Here is a 13,456-nt window from a genome sequence, read left to right as displayed (position 1 = left end):
AGAAAAAAAAAAAAAAAAAAAAAGTAGTAAATTAAGGCTTTAACGTGAGACCTAGCTAACACATGATATATTAATTAATTGAAATGAGAGGTGAATGATGAAAACTAAGTTCGAACTCAGGACCTCTACTCTAAAATTGCATGTTAAATTGATCATCATTTATAGCAAAAACTTAAGATTATAATAAACAATTAATTTATATTTTTACACTATGAATGGTCTCTAAGGAGCTGCCTAGTTTCCCGGCCGGATGCAAGGGCTGAACCAACTTATCCCAAAAAAAATATATATGTATTTTTTATAAATTAAATAAAGCTTCGAAAATTGATTTTTTTCCTCTCAAATATATTTTTTAAAAATTTCGACCCCCAAATTAAAAGTTCTAGTTTTGTCCCTGCCCGAACGGGAACAAGATCACCTAGTGTAGTTGACCCTCATCTAAACCCAAAAAATTATATCATGGGGGATCGAGAACAATGCTAGGATTTTTGGATTTGGGGAATGCTAGGTATTCTTATGGTATTCTCCTAGTCTTTATTTCTCTTATCCGATTTTTAGAAAATAACTATAAGAACACCAAAAGAACCCTAGCATTTCCCTTTGGATTAATTCTGGGTAAACAACCTAAAGTTGTTTTCCTTGCAAATACAATTAAACAACAGCAACAAATTAGCCTAACAATCATATAAAGAAACCAGTCGAGTGTGTCCATCGTCCAAACGGTGGTTATTAATTAAGAGCATATCATCTGCCTGCATTAATTAACCTAAAGGAAATTAACTTGGGTGTTACGATAATATAAATAATTTGAATGCAGTAGGAGACCATCATTATTAGCCACACATGCACTTGCTGGCTGAGATCAGATTTGCTTCAAGTAGAAGCTTCCTCAATAATAAAAAGTGTTTGCAAGCGGCCGGTGCCGATCGATAAGAAGCTGGAGCTATCTTTCTCCACGGAACGTACCACATGCTAAACGTACGGTGCAAAGAGTACGTACCAATTTTCGAACCAAAAATTGGATCTATTACTTTGATTATTTGGTTGGTATACTAAATCCAAAAGAATAAGAATTGAATAACATATACGTATATTTCATATTATTATTCATTTGTCTATTTGTAATTGTGGAACAGCTAGAACTCAAAAGTAGAAAATTATATATCTTATATTATTCATATATCATTTTAATATTTTATTTTTTTATCACTGCTTTTGGACTCTTTCAGCCACAAAAGCACGGTAGACCCATGGATGTTTTCCAATTAATTATACTTACAGGCCGGGCCATATATTTATATATCGGTTAGCTTCTCAAATCAATCCGATCTATCAATGAAAGACTGTTGTCCATCATATGTATGGAGAGTAATCTCTATCAATGAAATTTCTTTTTTGTTTTTGTTTTTTCCTTTTCTTTACTCATATTAATAATTACGTTATGATTGCTCTTTGCTTACTGCCGTTGCTCACTTATAAATTACCCACCTAAATTGTTGCTGGTGCACTCTATATTGCAATAGGAACTATAAATTTTATTATAGAAGTTGTGATCTCTTTGCATATAAGAGCCTATATATATATGAAAAAGAGGAGAGAAATCGACAAAGAGAGAAAAAAAAAATGGGGATGTAGGTGGATAAGTGGGATAGAGTCAATTAAAGATAGTGATATCACATATGTTTTATATATCTAAATCACTTTTCTTATTAAAATATGTAATTCTTTATAGAATTAATATTAAAGATAGAGGGTCTTTCTGAAAATTGGTGATTAAAAATTTAAAACCAATAGATAGAGTTCTTCTTTAATTAATTGATAATAGAGACTAAATGGGAATTAAATTATGCCAATTTCATGTGGTAATTAATTGTAATTAAATAAAGAAGAAAAGAAAATACAAGAGTCATGAGTGGTTCAGTTGACCCTTACAAGACCGCAAGGGGACAGCAGCAACAAACCAATAAACACTTGAAAATGACACAAAAGAGAGGCCCTCAAAGTCGCCTGAAGACAAGCCGGAGCTAAAAGCAACCTAGAAATTAAGCAAAACATTATCCATAAGAACCCAAGCCAAAACAAAATCCCTCTCTTCATTTGATAACGTATGTAGTTAGTTTGGGTTTGCTTTTTGCCTTCTGTTTTTCAAACAAATAACTCCAAATACAAACACAAACACAAAACACTCATAAAATATTTCAAATTTCTTTTACGTTTACGTTGTTACATCACAACGCTTTTTCAACTAAAAAAAAAAAACCGTTACTTGTTCGTTGCTAACGCCTTCTCTACAATTTTAAAGAAATAATTAATTATCAAATTATGCAACTTTCACCGTTTATAGGCGCCGGAACACTTGAAAAATGCCACATATTAAAAAAATGTGGTATATGTTACATGCAGTTGAGAATTGAGTATATTTTTTTTCAAGTTTTTGCTTTCTATGTTGTAAAAAAGCTTTGAGCCAAACATCGTTTTTTGATTTTAAGAAGAAGAAGGGTCTATATATATATACAAAAGTGATGATGAGCCTTTTGGAAAGAAAATTCCTTTCAGTTACCTCAATAACATATTACCTTTTTAATATATATATATATATATATATATATATATATATATAGATCATTTTCTAAGTGTTTCTATGCCTAAAATGGCCTAAATTACGTAATTTGAAAAACTACAATTTTAAAGAAATGGTAAGAGAACTTAATTCAACATTTTAGCTATTCCCTTTTACTTTTTTATTTAAAATATTATTTATTTATCTACTTTTCCTATTTAAGAGAACAACATAGCACAGCCCAACAAATCTTTAGTCATTTTTTGCTACTAAGCTAAAATAGCTAAAAATATTACTATGTTGAGCCCAATGTGAATACTCTTCCTAGAACTGAAAAAAAAAAAAAATGGTTTTAGTCGGGTATGGACAAAGGCGAGAAAGCACCTGGAACTTTCATGGAAGTCCTTATGCACATTAATATATAGAATCGAGTCTCTCTGCAAATAATTAGTAAAAAGGTCATCCGCAATGACGCAGAGATCAGAAATCCGATCCTCACATTCTTTCGTACGTCTCGAGTGGAATTTAAAAGCCGGCCAACTTAATTAGAAATAGTATATATTAATGTGTAATGCGGAGTTCTAATCAGTTATCAAGTTATCAACCCGTTTCAAATATTCCATCCATTAAGATTTATAGGAAATCTTGTTGGAGGAAGCAAAAATTACACAATTAATACTCCTTTCTAAAATAAAAAATTCATAAAAAAACAAGTGAAAGAAAAAGAAAAGCCAAGAATGATCCAGCAAGTACTTTCAGCCTCTCACAATTACTTTGCAGAAAAAAAAAATCCAGTTAGTTATAGTGGAAGGGTATTTTTGTCGTCTCAAAAAGTGAAAAAACAAAAATATTCATTTACTATAACTAATTAGATACTATCCAATTCAAATGAAATGGAAATCGAAGATCCTGTTCCATAGAGATAACCTTAAATTTGTTGGGATTATAACTTTTTAAAGGTAATTTAAGAAAACATTGATAATTAGAGGGCCGGACAGCTGAAATTTCTCCTGAAATTAATCATTGAGTTTTCCATTAATACTGATAGAGAATCTAGCGGAAAATACACGCTCCATAATCCAAGAAGCGAGCATGTTTTGAAATTTCCGGTTTGAACAGATGGGCTCTACATTGACGAGGCTGGACCCTACCAAGCCGAGTTGCTTGTACACAACGATAATCGAAAGCTAGTGAGATGATGGCAATTCTTGAAAGTTCCAAGCTTCAGCTTTATTATTATTCATCCAAAAAAAGAAAGGCACCTAAAAGGAAAATCTAAATAATAATAATAATAATAGGGGAAAATCCACTTTACTCCCTTAAGTTTGAAATTTTTTTTAATTTGAACCTCAAATTAAAAAATCCATTTTACTCCCTGAAGTTTGAAATTATTTTTTAATTTGAACCTCAAATTAAAAAATTAGCAATGTACCCCCCAATGTTTCAAAAATTTTCAATTTAAACCTTCTATTACTAATTTCCGTTAAATTGAACGGAAATTTTTTTTAAAAAGCCGGAAGGTAATTACGTAATTTTAGAAATTTCCGTCCAATTTGACGGAAATTAGTAATGAAATATTTAAATTGAAAATTTTTGAAACATTAGGGAGGTATATTGTCAATTTTTAAATTTTGAGGTTTAAATGAAAAAACTCCTAAAACTTCGAAGGTGAAGTGAATTTTTCCCATAATAATAATATTCCACGAGCTAGCACCACGACAAAAACATTCCTATATATAGTAAGCAAGTTCATGTCTCATGCTCATCACTCTCTCTCTCACGTACACATACGACACACACAAATAAACACACGATGCCGATCTCCTCTGTTGCAGAAGGAGGAAGTAAATCATTCACAATTTCACTTTCTTTGCTCATAAGCATTGAAATTTTACTCTTTGTAAATGGCTTAGCAGGATCTCCGCCATTGCCAACACCTTCAGCGTGCGGGCGCGCCCCCTACAAAGCAGCTTGTGAATACATGCTGTCATCGGCGCGTACTGCTCATCTCCCCCAAAACCCGGGGGAGGTCTTTGACCACTCGGTCAAGTTTAGCATGAGCCAGGCCCTCTCGGCTCGAGCCATTGCCTACAACCTTAGCCTTTACTACGCAAAGGCTCACACCCATACCCACTTGCTTGACAGCATGAACGACTGTCTCGAGCTGCTCGACGACAGCCTAGACCAGCTCACCAATGTCGTCAACCGCAAGAAAATGACCGACGACAGCACTGATGACGTGCAGACGTGGCTCAGTGCTGCTCTTACCAACCAAGAAACCTGTCTCGAAACCCTTGAAAACCGTAAGTTTAAGGTAGAGAAAGGGGTAATGAATGGTGCGGCTCAAAATTTGAGCCACTTCATTAGCAACACCCTCACACTTTACATGTCTAGTAAGCCAAAGGGCGGGGCTGCCGGCGGCCATCGGAGATTGTTGTCCGATGGTTTTCCGGCGTGGGTTTTGGCGCCGGAGAGGAAACTTTTAGAAGCTTCTGTTGGAGAGATAGAAGCAAGTGCAGTGGTGGCTAAGGATGGGAGTGGGACGCACAAGAGCATAGGTGAGGCAATTGCTTTTGCGGTCTCATTGGCAGGCGAGGGTAGGACTGTAGTTCATATATCAGCTGGGGTTTATCATGAAAATCTTAAGTTTTCCACTAAGCAAAAAAACGTTATGTTAATTGGGGATGGAAAGGGCAAAACGGTCATTGTCGGTGACAGGAACTATGAAGATGGCTGGACAACTTTCCAGTCTGCAACTGTTGGTAGGAATTCAGTACTTTTTTTTTTTTTTTCCTTTTTCTTTTATTTCTAATCTTTCGTTTTTTTTGTTTTTTTGTTTTTTTTTTTGCCCTTTCTACTCTATAAGCTCATGTTACATAATTCACTAGTAGGAAATTAAATGTTTAAGTATTATAATTTATTTATAAATTGACGTGACACTTTATAATTGGTAAAATGATTAAGAGTTTATTTAAGATTGTGTTAGAAAGCTTAAAAAGTACTTCTAGTACCTAAAACTGGAATGTTTCGTAAAATATTCCAAAAGTATTTATTTGACTTTTTTAATCTAAAAATTATCAAAATGCACTTCTGAAAAAAGTTTAAAAATTAAGATTTTTCGAAAAAGCACTTTTTGATCAATTTAAAACTTGTATTTCTCAACGCAATCTTGAACATGCTCTAAGAGTATTATTGAGTTAATAAGTCGGCCACTAATTAACTAAATAAATTGACAAGTCAAATTTTTGTTTAATCATTTAATCAATAATAGACTAGAACGTCAATTTGTAAAAAGGCTTGTAATAAAACCATAATATCCTAGCAACGCTCTTCACATGCATCGATCCTAGCTAAGAACACATCACTTATAACTGCTCACATCCTATTCCCTAGCGAACAAGAATCTTCTCAATTTCAAATAAAATGGAAATAGATAATATTCATTTCAAAGTAAAGATAACATTATACATAATTCTAAATTATTTAAATTTTGTAAAAGACGTATTAATATTAATCATTTCATATAGACCGTTATATATATATACTAACATTAAATCTTGATCAAACAAAAAATAAATATTATCTATTTCATTTGAAATATAGTGAATCCTAGCTATCTAGGTTCAAACGTCAAGTAGCAAAATTAATTAAATTGTGTGAATGGTTACTTGTCCTCCTTGTCCTAGCTAGCTTCTTCCTTTCCCAAAATAATATGATCATAGTCCAAATTAATATTACCAATTAAGAAAAGAAATTGCTGCATGTTTAAAATACTAAATAAAACAAAAATCCAGCTCATAATGTTGCCAAGTTTTCGTCAAAATGAAAGGCCAACTGGCCAAGATCTATCAATTTGCTGCTGATTGATGCACCATGCATGTCTCTTTCAGCCGCCATGGGAGACGGATTTATTGCTCGAGACATTACGTTTGTGAACAGCGCCGGCCCAGCAAAGCACCAAGCCGTTGCTCTTCGTGTCGGATCCGACAAGTCAGTGATCTTCCGATGTTCCATCGTCGGTTACCAAGACACACTCTACACTCACTCCAAACGCCAATTTTATCGAGAAACCGACATTTATGGGACGGTGGATTTCATATTCGGAAATTCCGCAGTGGTTTTCCAAAATTGTAACATATATGTGAGAAAACCTTCGTCTGGGCGAGACAATTTCATTACAGCACAAGGCCGGACAAGCCCAGATGAAAATACAGGCATTTCTATCCACAACTGCAAGATATCGGCTGCATCCGATTTCGCTCCTGTGAAAGATAAGTTTTCTACATATCTGGGAAGGCCATGGAAGCAATATTCTAGAACAATAATCATGCAATCCTTTTTAGATGACATAATACACCCGTCAGGATGGTCACCTTGGTCCGGAAATTTTGGGCTTAAAACACTATATTATGGGGAATACATGAACTCGGGTCCTGGAGCCTCCACCTCCGGTCGGGTCAAGTGGCCGGGTTATCGTGCTTCACTCACGTCCAATGAAGCTCAGGGTTTCACCGTTGCTGGCTTCATCGCAGGACATCTTTGGTTGCCCTCCACTGGGGTGTCGTTTGATTCGGGACTACTTGGGTGACAAGCGAAAACCCAAACACAATCTATATATGTTGGTTTTTCTTGTTCTTTGTTCTGTAGTACTTTTCAAAAACGAAGCATATATATATACTTGCGTGTATGTATGTACAAATTACAATACGTGTATTGTGTTTAGATTTTACTTTTCAGCATGGAAACAATATCACTGTGTTGTGTAACTACATTTCAACATCAAGTATTTATATAAAACAGTTCATAATATATAAGAGCATCTCAGAAGAAGCAAAATAGCTACTAAAAAGTACAAATTTTTATTTTAGCTACTTATTTTTCTATACACATTCTAACGGATTCTCTATTCTACTCTTTATTTTCTTTAAATATTATTTTGTGTGTAAGAGAGTGTGAAAGAAAGAGGAGAGAAAGAGTAAAAGAAAGAAAGTGAAAAACAAAAAATAATAAACAAAGTTTATAGCATGATTAATGAATAGGCTAATCAACCTATTTACTGTTCACACTAGATGAAAAAATGTTAAATTGTCTATTTTGCTAGAGACGAAAAAACACCTATAATAGTCAAATTTAACTATTATTAAGAATTTGATTATTCTTTTGGAGATGCTCTAAGAGGCATCGCTAACCCACTTGTTTAGACTTTAGTACGTGTATTTTGGACTGTTTCAATTAGAAATATGCATGCTAATGCTCCATAGATTATTGTTAGTGGTCAGCAAATTAAGGGTTTTGGCTTACTTTTATAAACTCATAAATTTTAGCCTTTCAAACACCTTACAAATGAAATAAAACGTTTGAAAGTAAAGTCCCATCACATCTTGATACTCTTAGTGAAATTTAGCCAAGCATCTTACTGCTCGTTTAACGACACTTTTTAGGACAACCTTCTTGTTTTTCAATAAAAAAAATCAAAAGCACCGAAAAACAACATAAAGTACAACTCTCACAAAGAATTCGTAAGTACTTTTATTTTTATGTCACATCACAACTAAGAAGTAAGAAATACCCTCTAAAAAGTTTAATCAAATGAAGGCCACATGTAATTAATTTGCACCCTTTAAATTTTTTAGCAAAAACGTTTAGCGAAATGAAGAACCCTCTAATATGCACGAGGGCATGAAGGCCACGTTAATAACCCTTTCTTGGATTCAAGCAGTGGCCACGTTAATATAATATAATATAATAATTACCTTGCACTTAATTAATCTAATTAATTAAATCATATGGATCATATATGGTATCAGTGTGATCATATATCATTGTTTTTTTGTTAGGTTTTTAGATTGGCTAATTCAGTAATTCGGTGTAAGAACTTATTGTTTATGTTGTAGGACTATCGGGGTATCAAGTGTTTCAAATTTGAAATCAGAAAAGGTGAAAATTGCACTAAAAGAAGTCATACCATACTCGAGTGTCCGGACAGCCTATGAACGTGTCCAGCCTGACGAGATTCCCAGAGAGCTCCAAAAAAAGGGCATGTCCGGACCCCAAACATTCAGGCTGTGTTTACTAATGGACTTGAAAAATGAAGTGGACTGGAATTATAGTAGATTTGATTCATGTGGTAAAAAAAGTAAGAATGTTTTGTAAAAAAAATAAAAATAAAAATAAAAAGAGGAGGGGTTTGTAGTGATTTTTTTATTTGAATAGTGGGGACTTTTTTCTTTTTTTTTTTGGAGTCCTTTGGTATGTCCCTTAATCTCTGTTTATAATTGTGAAGGATATGATCTTATTCCTCCAAAAAAAAATGTTCTATATATATATATAAAGCGAAAAATGTGCTACTCTTCCGAATTATATACAACTTAAAAAAATAATAATAATAATAATAAAATAAAATTTGGGCCTCAATTAATGGGTTAGATTGGGCCTAAATCTCAATCTTATTTGTCCCCTTTTCGGCCCAGAGCCCAGGCTTCACTTTTAATGACCTTTTCTCACTCTTGGCCGATAAAAACAAGCCTAAATAAACCTCTTTCGGCCCCAACATCTTTGAATAGCAGACAAAGACAACACGGGGACAAAAGAGAGAAAGAGAGATTCTCCGAGAAGTTGACGAGATGCATGTACTGGGTATTTCTGTTCTTGTTTTTCTCGATCCATTGTTCTTTGTCTGGTGTTTTTTTGTGAAAGGATTAATCAATGTGTTATTTTCAGGGAAAAAAATATCTATTTTTCTCATTTTGAAAAGGAATGGTTATTTAATTATCATTTTGAGGAACCAGGAATAAAAAAACTAATTAAACGATGGAATATATAACTATTCAATTTTTAAGTCTATTCTTGGGTACCAAATGTGTTTTTATAGACTATTATACGACTGTTATACACGCAACTCGAATAGCATGGCAATAAAAATTAGCTATTAATTTTTATCTTTTATTTTTTTTGAAAAAAAAAAAGAAAAAAAAGTGATAATCTAAAGACTGATTTTCTCATGAGATGGTAATATATCACTTGGAAATCTAATTTTGAGGAGAAAATTTGGTAAATGTAGTATTTTTCTTATACTAAAAACATTATTGTTTTGGAATAACATAACATGTGGCCTTAATTAATTCACCTTTCATAAATTAATCAATATTATACACAATCTAGAAATTAGTAAACTAATTGGCGAAATTTAATTAGGAGAGAGAACAAATTGACAACAATATTTCAATTTGTATTTTAAGCTTTATTAATTAAATTGTTGAAATAACCTTAAATTGGCAAAACTATGATATTGGTGAGAAAATTAAAACATTTCATGACAAATAAATAAAATAAATATATTGTATTAGATGATGAATGTTGTGTGTATATATATATATATATATATATATATATATATATATATAGTAGCTAGTATATAGATAGGGCCCTTGAACCATTAATTTGCCTAATTAACGTGGGTTGAAAGACAAAAGAGTAATTGATAAAGGTTGTCATGTCTGTTTCTTGACAAAGGCAGATGGTTGGTTACTCTGAATTCTCGTGGATCACCAAAGCCATTGACATGGAAACTATCACTTAAATTATAATGATGTTTAAGCATTTAGCAAAACGATGAGTTTAGTAGTTAAGAGGTCTAATTTCTGGAAAGCTTCATTTCACGTGTGTGGCGGCCCCGGCCCCCTCTCTCTTTATCCTTCTTCACTATATCTCTGTCACCCTCCCATTGATTCTTACGTACCCATTAGCTTATAAGGCCAAAACCAATATGTCGGCATGAATCAAAGAGAGAGAACATGATCATCGATCATGTGATTCATGTGCATGATGTTGGAAGCTCACGGTAAGTTTGGTTTATGAGATTATAGCCCATAAAATTATTAAGGTCTTGGCCGGTGACGGCAACATGAGATTAAACCCGTGAATGGCATGGCAGTTAATTGAGTGGAAAAGCGCGCAGCCGGTGATTTCCAAAACCAGCGAGACACCCCACTAATGACGGCACCAAACCCGTGAATGGAAGTTTATGGTATCTTTGACTTTTCTTTTCAATATCCATTCTCAATTTCTATTTGCTTTTTTTTTTGGAATAACTTGAAGAAAGAAAGAAAGAAAGAAAAAGTGGGAGAGGAGAGTCGGTGATATTGCTTGATCAAGGAAAATCAAAATTATTAATACTATTATTAACAATTAATACTACAAATTACACTTTTATTATTTAATTATTCTACAAAGCTGATGTGATAGTCCCAACTAATTATTGGATCAAATATTTGTTAAAAAAAATAAAAAAATTTAAAGGCTAGTTGAGACTCTCAAGTCAAGTTTATGAAATAATTGTAAGCTAAATATGTGGTATATATATAACATCACTCATTATTAGTACGCTTAATAGCCGATAGGAACATACAATCTTCTTCATTTTATTTTTTATTTTTTTTATGTGAAATGTTATATATCACACTTTTATCTCATTCAACTAATGTGTCACTGTCAATCAACCTTTTAAATCAATTCTTAAAAAAATTAAAAAAAAAAAAATCGAATGTTGATTGATAGTGTGATATCAGCAAAGTGGTATAAAAGTTGGTGTATAGCATTACACTTCTTTTAGAAGCAAAGTAATGCTAGAAATTACTGTTTTAGTGCACAATAATTTAATGGTAAAAATGGAATCATTGATTGGAACTATCATAACAGTATTATAGGACGGTTAGTGTTCTTACTGGATAAAAATTGGCATATTGCATTACTACCATCATTTGAACAGTAAAATAGTGAAATGGAGAAGACAACATTAATTACTACAACCTTTAGTTCTAATTCAAATTTGGAAAATGCTAAAGATAATATCAATTTGTAGAAAAATTGATGTGGCATCGTACGTGGCAACTGCCACATCAGTTGAATTATGAAGTTGTTGATGTGGCAAAATTCATGTAAGGGCCACGTTAATTTGTAAATAATGTATGGTAAATTTTGTAGTGCCCTTAGCATTAATGCTCTTCAAATTTATAAGACAGCTATCAAAAAATAAATTTAAAGACAGTATATTACCATGTCAATTGCCACTTCTTAAACTTAGAAGTTAACCTTAACGAAACCATTCTAGCTCGAGTAATCCTACAAGTCTCTCTTGTATAATTCTAAGAATGATGTGAATCTTAAAATTACCATTGGGCTTGTGATTGATCATTATTAAATTTTGATTTAATGATAATTTTAAAATTCACCTCACTTTTGAAGTGACACAAGAGGACCTTCCAACCCTATTACTAAAACCCTTAACAGTGTTGAACCCTTGTCTCCCTCGCCCGCTCGTGCGCTCATGACACCTGTGTTGAACCTACTTACAAGTATTGTCTAAGTGAACCCTCATCTCCCTTCACGTATGGTCCAACCTCCATGGCTGATTTAGACCATGGTGGCCATAGTCGGTCCTCCACAGCCACAAACATCCTCCATATATAGATATATAACACCATACTAAAAAAAAAACTAATAATTCACCTCCATATTTTGTTGTTATAAAAAAAAATTAACAAGAAAATTTAATTTGTTGTTTTGTTATTACTGACGTGATAATTAGTTATACTAATTAACTGCTATGTGTAAAAACTATAATACCCCTTTAAAAGCACTCATTTAATCTTATCGACATGCATGTGTAAAGTTTCTAAGGCTGTCACTAAATTTAGATGACAAAGCGACAACGAGGTATGAGTGTACCTGTGTGATTTCCTTGCTTCCTTCCTTCCTGGCGCCCTTTTTCTTTTTCTCTTTTCATAAATCTTAAATGCAAAATATATAGGCCAATCCTTCTCTTGGCAGGTGGGGATCAAAGAAATAAAGAAGATGACAAGGAAGAAATAGAAGAGGGCATGCATATAGATTATAGGGGCTAGCTTGTAGCCCTCATGAATAATGAGAAAATATTTATACAGTAAAGTTTGTTAAAAAAACAGACATGCACAGCAGTTGAAGTGATTTATTCTCTTGGTCACAAGCCGACGGAGGAAGGATTCTGGAACACCCAACACTGTTGTTGAAGAGATGGTACTAGACTTCTTTGCCGCTTTTCCTCGGAAAATAAAAAGAAGACAACGACATGTGATTTTCCGGCTTACGTTTCAGTTTTTCATTTGCTGATCGATTAACTCATATTGATTGTCTGTCATTTCCCATGTGAATTATTTAATTTGGTCTTGAAACAACCTTCGTAGAAAGACCGTAGATGATTACAATATTTGCTGTTAAAATAGATCTGATCGTTTTCTAATAATTTTATCGTGGATGTTTCTATAGTAGGAATATATCTATACTAGCTTGATTTTTTTGATTTTGTAGTTGACGGTGTGGTATCAAATGAGGATGAAATAGGAAATGAATGGGCAAGTTTCTCACGCGAACAAAACTATAATTGTTCTGACAATTTATGACATTGACAAAAATTAAGAATTAAAGATTGTAAATAGAACTTATGAATAGAAAAAATAACTATTAAGAAAGGGAATACGACTTAGTCACCTTAAAGAAAGCAGACAATGACTCTTAAAGATTAAAATTTTATTGATACTCGAAAAATAAATTGAAAAATAACATAGATGATATGCCTAAGTATACATTAAGTTTTGGGTCATCTTTAAGCAAATACTTGAAAAAAAAAAAAAAAAAAAACAAAAACAAAACAAAAAACAAAAAACAAAAATAACCCTGAAACTTGGAGATACAAATAGACTAAAAAAAGAAGAAAAAAATCTTAATTCAAATTTATGTCGATTCTTGCTATTTTTGTGCTTATTTTTTCCGTCAAAATATTCTAATACCATTAAGGAATACTATTAATTCAATATCTGACAACTTACTGATTCTTTTGCATCAGGTTTACTATAGTAATTT

At 32.8% G+C, this 13,456-nt stretch overlaps 1 protein-coding gene across 1 annotated transcript; it reads left to right on the top strand.

Moving 5' to 3' along the window:
* The first annotated feature begins 4,373 nt into the window (after window positions 1–4,373).
* LOC132179046 (pectinesterase-like) lies at window positions 4,374–7,310 on the top strand. Its single transcript, XM_059591667.1, has 2 exons — window positions 4,374–5,322; window positions 6,451–7,310. The coding sequence occupies exons 1-2, from the start codon at window positions 4,374–4,376 to the stop codon at window positions 7,146–7,148; spliced, it is 1,647 nt and encodes a 548-aa protein (XP_059447650.1). The 3' UTR covers window positions 7,149–7,310.
* The last annotated feature ends 6,146 nt before the right edge of the window (window positions 7,311–13,456 follow it).

Source organism: Corylus avellana, chromosome ca4, assembly GCF_901000735.1.
Source record: "Corylus avellana chromosome ca4, CavTom2PMs-1.0".
Classification (NCBI taxonomy): Eukaryota; Viridiplantae; Streptophyta; class Magnoliopsida; order Fagales; family Betulaceae; genus Corylus; species Corylus avellana.
This window is presented reverse-complemented; position numbering and strand designations above follow the sequence as displayed.